This window comes from Pseudorca crassidens, chromosome 19, assembly GCF_039906515.1.
Source record: "Pseudorca crassidens isolate mPseCra1 chromosome 19, mPseCra1.hap1, whole genome shotgun sequence".
NCBI classification, from domain to species: Eukaryota; Metazoa; Chordata; class Mammalia; order Artiodactyla; family Delphinidae; genus Pseudorca; species Pseudorca crassidens.
This window is the reverse complement of record NC_090314.1, coordinates 37,125,318-37,139,664: the sequence shown is the minus strand read 5'-3', so window position 1 is coordinate 37,139,664 and position 14,347 is coordinate 37,125,318. Positions and strand designations below refer to the sequence as shown.

General features: G+C 39.0%; 1 protein-coding gene across 2 annotated transcripts in view; it reads right to left on the bottom strand.

Annotated features, from left to right (window-relative positions):
• The window catches only part of APPBP2 (amyloid beta precursor protein binding protein 2), a 70,938-nt gene that overhangs the window by 41,252 nt on the left and 15,339 nt on the right, over window positions 1-14,347 (bottom strand). Inside the window, exon 2 of one of the 2 annotated variants that reach the window (XM_067714915.1) lies at window positions 2,011-2,099. The exons of the other annotated variant lie outside the window; for it this stretch is intronic. Coding sequence (XP_067571016.1) covers window positions 2,011-2,099 — 89 coding nt within the window. The remainder of the gene's footprint in view (window positions 1-2,010; window positions 2,100-14,347) is intronic. 2 annotated transcript variants of the gene reach the window in all.

Here is a 14,347-nt window from a genome sequence, read left to right as displayed (position 1 = left end):
TTGAAAGCGAGTCCTCTATTATGAGCTCCTTCTGGAAAACCAAACAATTAATTCCAACAAGTACTGCTCCCAGTTAGAACAACTGAAAGCAGCACTCAATGAAAAGCATCCAGAACTAGTCAACAGAAAACACGTAATCTTCTATCAGGATAATGCAAGACCGCATGTTTCTTTGATGACTAGGCAAAAACTGTTACAGCTTGGCTGGGAAGTTCTGATTTGTCCGCTGTATTCACCAGACATTGCACCTTCTGATTTCCATTTATTTCAGTCTTTACAAAATTCTCTTAATGGAAAAACTTTCAATTCCCTGGGAGACAGTAAAAGGCACCTGGAACAGTTCTTTGCTCAAAAAGATAAAAAGTTTTGAGAATATGGAATTATAAAGTTGCCTGAAAAATGGCAGAAGATAGTGGAACAAAATGGTGAATATGTTGTTTAATAAAGTTTTTGGTGAAAATGAAAAATGTGTCTTTTACCTTTACTTAAAAACCAAAGGCACTTTTTTGGTCAACCCAATAAAACGGTGCAGCTGCTGTGGGAAACAATTTAGGAGTTACTCAAAAAGTTAAACGTAGGTTTACCCTCGTTATATATACATACAAGAGAACTGAAAACATACATCCACACAGAATCTTGTCCATGAGCATTCATAGCAGCATTATTCATAACGGCCAAAAGGTAGAAACAACCCAAATGTCCATCAACAGATGACTAGATAACCAAAACATAGTACATCCACACAATGGAAAACTGATACAAACAACAGCCATGAATGAACCTTGAAAACATTATAGGCAGAATCCAGTCACAAAAGACCACATACTGTATAGTTCCATTTATATGAAATGTCTAGAGCAGATAAACTCAGAAACAGAGAGTAGATTAATGGTAGGCTAGAGACCAGGGGTAAGGGGAAATAGGGAGTGACTGTTAATGGGTACAGGGTTTCTTTTGGGGATGATGAAAGTATTCTAGAATTAGATAGTGGTGATAGTTGCAAACATTTGTGAATATACTAAAAACTAATGAATTGTACAATTTAAAATGATGAATTTATGGTATGTGAATTATCTCAATAAAAAAACTGCTTTAAACAAAATTGTAAATAACCAAGTCACTGCTTTGCATAAAGGGGGAAGAAAAGTCAAACTACATGCGTTTAGTTTCACAAATATATTAAACACTTACCAAGGGATCTGGACTTGGTAAAAAGATAACCTGAGAGATGAAAGAGAGGTAGTCCACTAAATCTTTATAATGGCCATCTTTAGAACTGCACAGAGAAATTCAAATCCTAGAAAGCTAACCTTTTCCAAGAGTAAAGAATTTTTTTTTAAGTTTTTCTATGGCCTTCTTGTCCCAAAATGAAACTCTCATCTATTATTTTTTAACAGATTAATTTTTAATTAGTCAACTAACCAAGAAATTTCTCTTAGGCTTAGTACACAGGTCACATCCAAAGGTATCCCTAAACAATGAAATCATGTTAATTTGTTAACATGTTACTTGTTGATTATTTTATCTTCTCTAAAATACAAACTCCATGAGGAAGAGACCTTGTAAAACTTATTCACTGCTGTAACCCCGGCATCTAGAATAGTACTTGACATACACTACGCATTCTAACAAGTATTTACTTAACTTGGCAACATTCATATTAGAGATTAACAATATTTTGTAAAACTATATTCTTATTTTCCCAGAAATGTAGGTTAGGAAAAAGAAATGGCATTTCAAGCAAATTTAGGGAAGAATGCTAAAGAGAACAGCAAGGACAATCAAAGGCCATGTCACCTACATCCACATGTAACTCCTACTACATAATAGCCAGAACGGGGTAGATGAATTCAGTCTTTCTTGAACACAAAAAGCAAGGGTGGTTGGTACTGATGGTTTCAAAACAGTACGAATGTACTTACTGCTACTGAACTGTACGCTTAAAATATGGTCACAGTGGTAAAATTCAGATATGTATAGTTTACCACAATTGTTACAAAATGAGTTTACCTTTTATCCAAAGCTCTCAATACTTTAGCAAAAACTTCCAATTCACAAAATTCACTGCCCAGTTGACATAAGCGTCCCTGTTGGTACAGCTGAAATTAAAAACAAACAAAAAAAGATAACATTTAAAATTTTTAATTTAATTTCAATTTCTACTTTACTTATGAATATAATTTGATGGAGTTAATATTTGATGAATTTATGACTATTACTCAAAGTTAAGATTACACAGTAATATCAGGGAAGATGCTTATGCTAAAAGAAATGTAACGCTAACTTAACAAATCTCCATAATTCATAGAGAACACTTTAATAGTTGTACATAATATTTAGAAATTAATATTTGTATAACAGTATACGGTACATGCTAAGTACTAAAAAGTGCTATATAATTACTTTATTTATTAAACACTAAAATCAGTTATACTCAGGACTTCCCTGGTGGAACAGGGGTTAAGAATCCTCCTGCCAATGCAGAGGACACGGTTCGATCCCTGGTCTGGGAATATCTCACATGCTGCGGAGCAACTAAGCCCGTGCGCCACAACTACTGAGCCCGCGTTCCACAACTACTAAAGTAAGAGTGCCTAGAGCCCATGCTCCACGACAAAGAGAAGCCACCGCAATGAGAAGCCCATGCACCACAACGAAGAATAGCCGCCGCTCGCCGCCAACTAGAAAAAGCCCACGCACAGCAACGAAGACCCAATGCAGCCAAAAAATAAACAAATAAATTGATTAAAAAAGAACAATTATATTCAAAAAACTAAACTTTTTTTTAAAAAAATTATTTATTTATTTTTGGCTGTGCTGGGTCTTCGTTTCTGTGTGAGGGCTTTCTCTAGTTGTGGCAAGCGGGGGCCACTCTTCATCACGGTGCGCGGGCCTCTCACTGTCGCGGCCTCTCTTGTTGCGGCGCACAGGCTCCAGACGCGCAGGCTCAGTAGCTGTGACTCGTGGGCCTAGTTGCTCCGCGGCATGTGGGATCCTCCCAGACCAGGGCTCGAACCCGTGTTCCCTGCATTGGCAGGCAGACTCTCAACGAGTGCGCCACCAGGGAAGTCTGAAACTTTTTTTTTTAACTTCTTTTTTTCTTAAACAAAACTGGGTAAAGTAAAATTATCAAAATGATAGCAAAGATAATATCCAGAAGCCAGAACTGGTCACTATGCCCCACTAAGGGCTCTTCAGACCACAAAAACCTCAGTTCAGTTCCAGGCATGAAACTTCACAAGCAGACTAACAGTAAATTATATCTAAAGTAATCCAGCATGGCAGGATTTCTGATCATGTCACAATCATTTACTCCTTTTGCCTGACTTTTTTTTTTCTTTAACATCTTTATTGGAGTGTAATTGCTTTACAATGTCCTGTTAATTTCTGCTGTGTAACGAAAGTGAATCAGCTATATGTATACATATATCACCATATCCCCTCCCTCTTGCATCTCCTTCCCACGCTCCCTGTCTCACCCCTCTAGGTGGTCACAAAGCACCGAGCCGATCTCCCTGTGCGATGCAGCTGCTTCCCACTAGCTATCTATTTCACATTTGGTAGTGTATATATGTCAATGCTACTCTCTCACTTCGTCCCAGGTTACCCGCCCCCTCCCCGTGTCCTCAACTCCATTGGCTATGTCTGCATCTTTATTCCTGTCCTGCCCCTAGGTTCATCAGAACCTTTTTTTTTTTTTAGATTCCATATATACATGTTAGCATATGGTATTTGTTTTTCTCTTTTTGAATTACTTCACTCCGTATGACAGACTCTAAGTCCTTCCAACTCACTACAACTAGTTCAATTTCGTTTCTTTTTATGGCTGAGTAATATTACATTGTATATATGTGCCACATCTTCTTTATCCATTCATCTGTTGATGGACACTTAGGTTGCTTCCATGTCCCGGCTATTGTAAATAGTGCTGTAATGAACACTGACTGTGGTACATGTCTCTTTTTGAATTATGGCTTTCTCAGGGTACATGTCCAGTAGTGGGATTGCTGGGTCATATGGTAGTTCTTTTAGTTTTTTAAAGAACCTTCATACTGTTCTCCGTGACTGTATCAATTTACATTCCTACCAACAGTGCAAGAGGGCTCCCTTTTCTCCACACCCTCGCCAGCTTTTACTGTTTGTAGATCTTTTCATGATGGCCATTCTGACCCCTGTGAGGTGATACCTCACTGTAGTTTTGATTTGCATTTCTCTAATGATTAGTGATGCTGAGCCTCTTTTCATGTGTTTGTTGGCAATCTGTATATCTTCTATGCAGAAATGTCTATTTAGGTCTTCTGCCCATTTCTGGATTGGGTTGTTTGTTTTTTTGATATTGAGCTGCTTGTACATTTTAGAGATTAATCCTTTGTCAGTTGCTTCATTTGCAAATATTTTCTCCCATTATGAGGGTTGTCTATTTGTCTTGTTTATGGTTTCCTTTGCTGTGCAAAAGCTTTTAAGTTTCATTAGGTCCCATTTGTTTATTTTTGTTTTTATTTCCATTACTCTAGGAGGTGGGTCAAAAAGGATCTTGCTGTGATTTATGTCATAGAGTGTTCTGCCTATGTTTTCCTCTAAGAGTTTGATGGTGTCTAGCCCTACATTTAGGTCTTTAATCCATTTTGAGTTTATTTCTGTGTATGGTGTTAGGAAGTGTTCTGATTTCATTCTTTTACATGTAACTGTCCAGTTTTCCCAGCATCACTTATTGAAGAGGCTGTCTTTTCTCCACTGTATGTTCTTGCCTCCTTTATCAACGATAAGACCCATATGTGCATGGATTTATCTCTGGGCTTTCTATCCTGTTCATTGATCTGTATTTCTGTTTTGTTGCAGTACCATACTGTCTTGATTACTGTAGCTTTGTAGTATAGTCTGAAATCCGGGAGCCTGATTCCTCCAGCTCCGTTTTTTTCCCCTCAAGATTGCTTTGGCTATTCGGGGTGTTTTGTGTTGCCATACAAATGGTGAAGTTTTTTGTTCTAGTTCTGTGAAAAATGCCATTGGTAGTTTGATAGGGATTGCACTGAATCTGTAGATCACTTTGGGTAGTATAGTCATTTTCACAATGCTGATTCTTCCAATCCAAGAACATGGTATATCTCTCTATCTGTTTGTATCGTCTTTAATTTCTTTTATCAGTGTCTTGTAGTTTTCTGCATACAGGTCTTTTGTCTCCTTAGGTAGGTTTATTCCTAGATATTTTATTCTTTTTGTTGCAATGGTAAATGGGAGTGTTTCCCTAATTTCTTGCAGATTTTTCGTCGTTAGTGTATAGGAATGCAAGAGATGTGTGCAATAATTTTGTATCCTGCTACTTTACCAAATTCGTTGATTAGCTCTAGTAGTGTTCTGGTAGCATCTTTAGGATTCTCTATGTATAGTATCATGTCATCTGCAAACAGTGACAGTTTTACTTCTTCTTTTCCAATTTGGATTCCTTTTATTTCTTTTTCTTTCGATTGCCGTGGCTAAAACTTCCAAAACCATGTTGAATAACAGTGGTGAGAGTGGACATCCTTGTCTTGCTCCTGATCTTAGAGGAAATGGTTTCAGTTTATCACCACTGAGAACGATGTTGGCTGTGGGTTTGTCATCTATGGCCTTTATTATGTTGAGGAAAGTTCCCTCTATGCACACTTTCTGGAGAGTTTTTAACATAAATGGGTGCTGAATTCTGTCAAAAGCTTTTTCTGCTTCGATTGAGATTATCATATGATTTTTATCCTTCAGTTTGTTAATATGGTGTATCACATTGATTGATCTGGTATATTGAAGAATCCCTGCATTCCTGGGATAAACCCCACTTGATCATGGCGTATGATCCTTTTAATGTGCGGTTGGATTCTGTTGGCTAGTATTTCGTTGAGGATTTTTGCATCTATGTTCATCAGTGATATTGGCCTGTAGTTTTCTTTTTTTTGTGACATCTTTGTCTGGTTTTGGTATCAGGGTGATGGTGGCCTCATAGAATGAGTTTGGGAATGTTCCCCCCTCTGCTATATTTTGGAAGTGTTTGAAAAGGATAGGTGTTAGCTCTTCTCTAAGTGTTTGATAGCATTCACCTGTGAAGCCATCTGGTCCTGGGCTTTTGTTTGTTGGAAGATTTTTAAGCACAGTCTCAATTTCAGTGCTTGTGACTGGTCTGTTTTTATTTTCTGCTTGTTCCTGGTTCAGTCTCAGAAGATTGTGGTTTTCTAAGAATTTGTCCATTTCTTCCAGGTTGTCCATTTTATTGGCATAGAGTTGCTTGTAGTAATCTCTCATGATCGTTTGTATTTCTGCAGTGTCAGTTGTTACTTCTTTTTCATTTCTAATTCTATTGATTTGAGTCTTCTCCCTTTTTTTCTTAATGAGCCTGGCTAATAGTTTATCAATTTTGTTTATCTTCTCAAAGAACCAGCTTTTAGTTTTATTGATCTTTGCTACTGTTTCCTTCATTTCTTTTTCATTTATTTCTGATCTGATCTTTATGATTTCTTTCCTTCTGCTAACTTTGGGGGTTTTTTGTTCTTCTTTCTATGATTGCTTTAGGTGCAAGGTTAGGTTGTTTATTTGGGATGTTTCTTGTTTCTTGAGGTAGGATTGTATTGCTATACACTTCCCTCTTAGAACTGCTTTTGCTGCATCCCATAGGTTTTGGGTCGTCATGTGTTTATTGTCATCTGTTTCTCGGTATTTTTTAATTTCCTCAGTGATCTCTTGGTTATTTAGTAGTATATTGTTTAGCCTCCATGTGTTTGTATTTTTTACAGCTTTTCTTCCCTGTAATTGATATATAGTCTCACAGCGTTGTGGTCAGAAAAGATACTTGATATGATTTCAATTTTCTTAAATTTACCAAGGCTTGATTTGTGACCCATGATATGATCCTGGAGAATGTTCCATCAGCACTTGAGAAGAAAGTGTATTCTGTTGTTTTTGGATGGTATGTCCTCTAAATATCAATTAAGTCCATCTTGTCTAATGTGTCATTTAAAGCTTGTGTCTCCTTATTTATTTTCATTGTGGATGATCTGTCCATTGGTGAGAGTGGAGTGTTAAAGTCCCCTATTATTATTGTGTTACTGTTGATTTCCCTTTTTATGGATGTTAGCATTTGCCTTATGTACTGAGGTCTTCCTATGTTAGGTGTGTAATATTTACAATTGTTATATCTTCTTCTTGGATTGATCCCTTGATCATTAATGTAGATTCATTCTTTGTCTCTTGTAATAGTCTTTATGTTAAAGTCTACTTGTCTGATATGAGAATTGCTACTCCAGTTTTCTTTTGATTTCCATTTGCATGGAATATCTTTTTCCATCCCCTCACTTTCAGTCTGTATGTGTCCCAAGGTCTGAAGTGGGTCTCTTGTAGACAGCATATGTACGGGTCTTGTTTTTGTATCCATTTAGCTAGTCTATGTCCTTCGGTTGGAGCATTTAATCCATTTACATTTAAGGTAATTATCAGTATGTATGTTCCTATCACCATTTTCTTAATTGTTTTAGGTTTGTTATTGCAGATCTTTTCCTTCTCTTGTGTTTCCTGCCTAGAGAAGTTCCTTTAGCACTTATTGTTAAGCTTGTTTGGTGGTGTTGAATTCTCTTAACTTTTGCTTGTCTGTAAAGGTTTTAATTTCTCTGTCAAATCTGAATGAGGTCCTTGCTGGGTAGAGTAATCTTTGTTGTAGGTTTTTTTTTTTTTTTTTTTTTTTTTTTTTTGATATTTCCTTATTTATTTTTGGCCATGTTTGGGTCTTCACTGTTTTTTTATGTTTTAAATAAATTTATATATTTGCTTTTTTATTTTTGGCTGTGTTGGGTCTTCGTTGCTGCGCAAGGGGGCTACTCTTCTTTGCAGTGCACGGGCTTTTCATTGCAGTGGCTTCTCTTGTTGCAGAGCACAGGCTCTAGGTGCACGGGCTACAGCAGTTGTCGCACGTGGGCTCAGTAGTTGTGGCTCGCAGGCTCTAGAGCACAGGCTCAGTAGTTGTGGTTCACAGGCTTAGTTGCTCCATGGCATGTGGGATCTTCCTGGACCAGGGCTCAAACCCGTGTCCCCTGCATTGGCAGGCGGATTCTCAACCACTGCGCCACCAGGGAAGCCCCTGGGTCTTCATTGTTGTGCACAGGCTTTCTATAGTGTGGCGAGCAGGGGCTATTCTTCGTTGTGGTGCATAGGGTTCTCATTGCAGTGGCTTCTCTTGTTGCGGAGCACGGACTCTAGGCATGTGGGCTTCAGTAGTTGTGGCATGCAGGCTCAGTAGTTGTGGCTCGCAGGCTCAGTAGTTGTGGCTCGCAGGCTCTAGAGCACAGGCTGAGTAGTTTTAGCACAAGGCTTATCTGCTCTGTGGCACGTGGGATCTTCCGGGACCAGGGACTGAATCTGTGTCCACTGCACTGGTAGGCAGATTCGTTACCACTGTGCCACCAGGGAAGCCCCCTTTCATTACTTTAAATATGTCCTGCCACTCCCTTCTGGCTTGCAGAGTTTCTGCTGAAAGATCAGCTGTTAACCTTATGGGGACTCCCTTGTATGTTATTTGTTGCTTTTCCCTTGCTGCTTTTAATATTTTTTTCTTTGTATATAATTTTTGATAGTTTGATTAATATGTGTCTTGGCATGTTTCTCCTTGGATTTATCCTGTATGGGACTCTCTGCACTTCCTGTACTTGATTATTTCCTTTCCCTTGTTAGGGAAGTTTTCAACTATAATCTCTTCAAATATTTTCTCAGACCCTTTCTTCTTCTCTTCTTCTTCTGAGACACCTATAATTCGAATGTTGGTGCATTTAATATTGTCCCAGAGGTCTCTGAGACTGTCCTCAATTCTTTTCATTCTTTTTTCTTTATTCTGCTCTGCGGTAGTTAGTTCCACTATTTTATCTTCCAGGTCACTTATCCGTTCTGCCTCAGTTATTCTGCTATTGACTCCTTCTAGAGTATTTTTAATTTATTTATTGTGCTGTTCATCACTGTTTGTTTGTTCTTTAGTTCTTCTAAGTCCTTGTTAAACGTTTCTTGTATTTTCTCTATTCTATTTCCAAGATTTTAGATCATCTTTACTCTCATTACTCTGAATTCTTTTTCAGGTAGACTGCCTATTTCTTCTTCATTTGGTCTGGGGGGTTTTTACCTTTCTCCTTCATCTGCTGCATATTTCTCTGTGTTCTCATTTTGTTTAACTTACTTTGTTTGGGGTCTCCTTTTCATGGGCTGCAGGTTTGTAGTTCCTGTTGTTTTTGATGTCTGCCCCCAGTGGGTGAGATTGGTTCAGTGGCTTGTGTAGGCTTTCTGGTGGAGGGGACTGGTGCCTGTGTTCTGGTGGGCAGGGCCGCGTCTGGCCGTGTGTTTTGGGGTATCTGTGAACTTAGTATGATTTTAGGCAGCCTCTCTGCTAATGGGTGGGGTTGTGTTCCTGTTTGTTTGGCATGGGGTGTCCAGCACTGGAGCTTGCTGGCTGTTGGGTCGACCTGGGTCTTAGTGTTGAGATGGAGATCTCTGGGAGAGCTCTCGCCGATTGCTATTACGTGGGGCGGGGAGGTCTCCGGTGGTCCAATGTTCTGAACTCGGCTCTCCCACCTTGGAGGCGCAGGCCTGACACCAGGCCGGAGCACCAAGACCCTGTCAGCCACACTGCAAGGTACGTGGGGATTTTCTTGCCTTTGGGGACGTCTGAGGTCTTCTGCCAGTGTTCAGTATGTGTTCTGTAGTTGGTCCACATGTAGATGTATTTTTGATGTATTTGTGGGGAGGAAGGTGATCTCTACATCCCACTCCTCTGCCATCTTGAAGGTCCCCCTGAAATAGGAGACTCCACTGAAGACACCAATCTCCGCAAGAGCTAGAGGTGCAGAGGCATTTTTTTCAGAGGATTTGCAGAGCTTGCTTTTTTTTTTTCTTTTCCTTTGTGCTTTGTCTAGTTTCACTTGTTCACAGGGTGCTTCATGCAGAGGCCTCACACCCGGCACTTTGGATCAGAGTGCCTAGTGAGAAATGGCTGCGCTGACACCTCAGCTCAGCGGGCCGGGCCGTGTGCGGAAGCACTGTCCCTGACACTGCAACTCAAGATCTGATTTTTTAAAACTTCCATTTAAAATAGTATTTTAATAAATGTGTTAAATGTTTATCCCAAAAAATACATGTACACAGTTAAAAAAAAAATACTACTGCCCCTCTTTCCCCTGCCTCAACTTCACCAAATGTTACTGAATTTATATAGCTATATAAATACAGTGCCTTAGAAGGCAGGAATTTTATTATATCAACTCATTTTACATTAGTAAGCACTTAACACTTAGTTCATTTGACAAAAACATGGGTTTCAGAAAGAGGACATGATCCTGAATTCATCTGCCAAATGGGCCAGTTAACTTTGCACAGGGAAAACATACTACAAACTCATTTAGCAAACTCTTGGGCATAAATCACTATTCATAATGGAGGCCAGGTCAGATTAGGTAGATACAGGAATACAAATCAATAATGACTGCTGGAAGGGAGAGGGGACAGGGAGTGCCACGTGCTCAGGAAGGGGAGGCAGAAATGTTATCTTCAAACAGTGATTGGATATTCATCTTAACCATAAACTTTCATAAGGGAAGATTTGCTATTTTTGGAGATGATTATGTTTTCTGAGGTTAGAAAAACAGGGACTTCCCTGGCAGTCCAGTAGCTGGGACTCCACGCTCCCACTGCAAGGGGCACAGGTTCAATCCCTGGTCAGGGAACTAGGATCCCGCAAGCCACACAGTGTGGCCAAAAAAAAAAAAAAAAAAAGCTTCTGGGAATGTATATGATAAAATTCCCTTCCATCACATATACCTTCACAGTTAACCAATGAAGAATAACTCAGGGAAAATAAAGCTGAGAATTTATAATCACATCCTATTTGGGGGCTTAACAATGTGATACATTTCTGATTTGAGGGAGAAAAACAAATGCACTTATCAAAATATACACACACATACTCCAAAAACAGTACAGGACCAAAAAACCTTAGTTTCTTATCAAAGTAACTCATCATTAGCAAACTTAAGGCTTAGAATTTCTTTTGTAAGATAGAAGAAATGGAAAGTTGTACAACTTTTTTTGCCTACACTTACTAGTCAAATAAAGACAATTAAACTAAACTTTATATGTTCTACAACTCATAGTATCCCTTTAATACTGAAAATTTCCTAACAAATGGATTTGAAACTAAAATTTAGGAAAGTAGTAACCTTAGTTACAATTTTAAGTATAAGTATGCCTATTAACAAACACAAGCTTTTTTTTTTCCTCTCAGCTGTTTAATTTTTCTAGCTAAAAAGGGGTCCGCATTTAAATTCTGGGGAGAGAGTAGTGACTTAACTGTTTCAAATCATCCTTTCCTGTACAGCAACTATAATTCAAAAAAAAAAAATCCTTACTAGGCTTATCCCCCAAAATGAAAATTTCTAAATTTTATGAATGGGATTTTTGAATACCAATCCAGAAGAAAAAGAGCATTAAATCCTTACAGAGATCTTATATGTATGTGCCAGGCACTGTTCTAAGTGCTTTTCATAAGCAACTCACTCTGTCCTTCCACAGATGAGGAAACTGAGACATATAAAGTTAAATAACCTGGTCTAAATCACATAATTAAGAAGTGGCAAGGCATTTGCAGCAACATGGATGCAACTAGAGATTATCACACTAAGTGAAGGAAGTCAGAAAGAGAAAGACAAATACCATATGGTATCACTTATAGGTGGAATCTAAAATATGGCACAAATGAACCTATCTACAAAACAGAAACAGATTCATAGATATAGAGAACAGACTTGTGGTTGCCAAGGAGGACGGGGGAAGGAGAGGGATGGACTGGGAGTTTGTGTTTGGTAGAGGCAAACTATTACATAGAGAATGGATAAACAACAAGGTCCTACTGTATAGCACAAGGAATGATATTCAATATCCTGTAATAAATCATAATGGAAAAGAATATTAAAAAAGAATGTCTCTATGTGTATAACTGAGTCACTTTACTGTACAGCAGAGATTGGCACAACATTGTACATCAACTATACTTCAATTAAAAAAAAAAAGGGGCTTCCCTGGTGGCGCAGTGGTTGAGAGTCCGCCTGCCGATGCAGGGGACACGGGTTCGTGCCCTGGTCCGGGAGGATCCCACGTGCCGCGGAGCAGCTAGGCCTGTGAGCCATGGCCGCTGAGCCTGCGCGTCCGGAGCCTGTGCTCCGCAACGGGAGAGGCCACAACAGTGAGAGGCCCACGTACCCTCAAAAAAAAAAAAAAAAAGCGGCAAGGCAACAATCTGGCTCCAAGCAGTCTATCCTTACATCCATGTTCCTAATAACTTACAGTACAATGCTTTTAGACGGTTTTATATCAGGAAGTAAGAAAGAGTATAAAATGGGCAATTTAAAACATTTTTATAGAAATAATAGAAGAGGGACTTCCCTGGCAGTCCAGTGGTTAAGACTCCATGCTCCCAATGCAGGGGGCATAGGTTGGATCCCTGGTCAGGGAACTAAGATCCCTCATGCCACAAAGCACAGGCAAAAAAAAAGAAGAAATAATAGAAGATTAATCCCTTCATAGAGTCACACATCTTATGGAGTAGAGCTTAGAAGAAAGAAAACTGAGGCTCTAGGTTCTTTGGTAATGATTCTTATACCAAATTTTTAAAATTTGACTTATTTTAGTTCATTATTACATGTGTTTTAATATTAAATTCTGAGCAGGAAAAGAGATTCAGATGTAGAGAATGGGCTTGTGGACCCGGGGGAGGGGAAGGGGAGGGTGGGACAAACAGAGAGTAGCACCAACATATATTCACTACAATCTATAAAATAGCCCGTGGGAAGCTACTGTACAGCACAGGGAGCTCAGCTCGGTGCTCTGTGATGACCTAAGGGGTGGGACAGGGTGGGGGGCATTGGGGTGGGAGGGAGGTTCAAGAGGGAGGGGATATATGTATACATATAGCTGATTCACATTATTGTACAGCAAAAACTAACACAACATTGTAAAGCAATTATGCTCCAATACAAAAAATTTTTTTAATAAATAAATTTTGCACCCACTGGGTAATGAGGCTATCAAAGGACTAGCAACTTCTTTTAGCTACTGGTACCTTAAGGAAAATAAGAAAAAACAAGTTTATTTTATAAGTAGGTAAATTATCTCCCAAAAGATATGAAACAGACAATAAAAATATTATGTAAAAACATCAACAATACTGTACAGGCATGTAGACTAATCAATGGAACAAAACGCAAAGTTCAAAAGCAGATTTTAGTATACATAAAAAAATTAACATATGATAAAGGAAGCATTTTAAAAATCACTGAAAGAAACAAAAAATTAGTTAATAAAGAGTGCATAAAAATGGGAAAACAAAGTAAGGTACCTCCTGATAAAATAGAACAAAAATAAATTCCAGATTTATCGAAGTTTTAAATATTAAACAATTAAATCATGGCAGTGTTAAAAGCTACCTGGTAACACTGCCTTTCTAAGCATTATATACCACAGGCAAAAATCATAAAGGAAGAGATATGTGACGTGATAAACACCAAAAATGTCCATGAATATAAAATACTGTAAATAGGGCTTCCCTCGTGGTGCAGTGGTTAACAATCTGCCTGCCAATGCAAGGGACACGGGTTCGAGCCCTGGCCTGGGAAGATCCCACATGCCGCGGAGCAAGTAAGCCCATGTGCCACAACTACTGAGCCTGCACTCGGAGCCTGCAAGCCACAACTACTGAGCCCACGTGCCACAACTACTGAAGCCTGTGTGCCTAGAGCCTGTGCTCTGCAACAAGAGAAGCCACTGCAATGAGAAGCCCGTGCACCGCAACAAAGAGTAACCCCTGCTCACCACAACTAGAGAAAGACTGCGCGCAGCAATGAAGACCCAACACAATCAAAAATAAAAGAAACAAATAAATAAATTTTTAAAATAAATAAATAATAAAATAAAATACTGTAAATAAAAATTAAACATACAATAAAAGTAAGTAAAATATTAGTAACACATTTGTGCAAGTTTTAATATCTTTAATACATAAATGGGTGAAACTCCTGGTGATATTTTAGAAGCAAGGACTTTCAGAGACTAAAGAAAAATTTTCTTTCTTTAAAAAATATTTATTTGGGGCTTCCCTGGTGGCGCAGTGGTTGAGAATCCGCCTGCCAATGCAGGGGACACGGGTTCGAGCCCTGATCTGGGAAGATCCCACATGCCGCAGAGCAACTAGGCCCATGAGCCACAACTACTGAACCTACGCGTCTGGAGCCTGTGCTCCGCAACAAGGCAGGCCACGACAGTGAGAGGTCTGCGCACCACGACGAACAGTGGCCCCCACTCG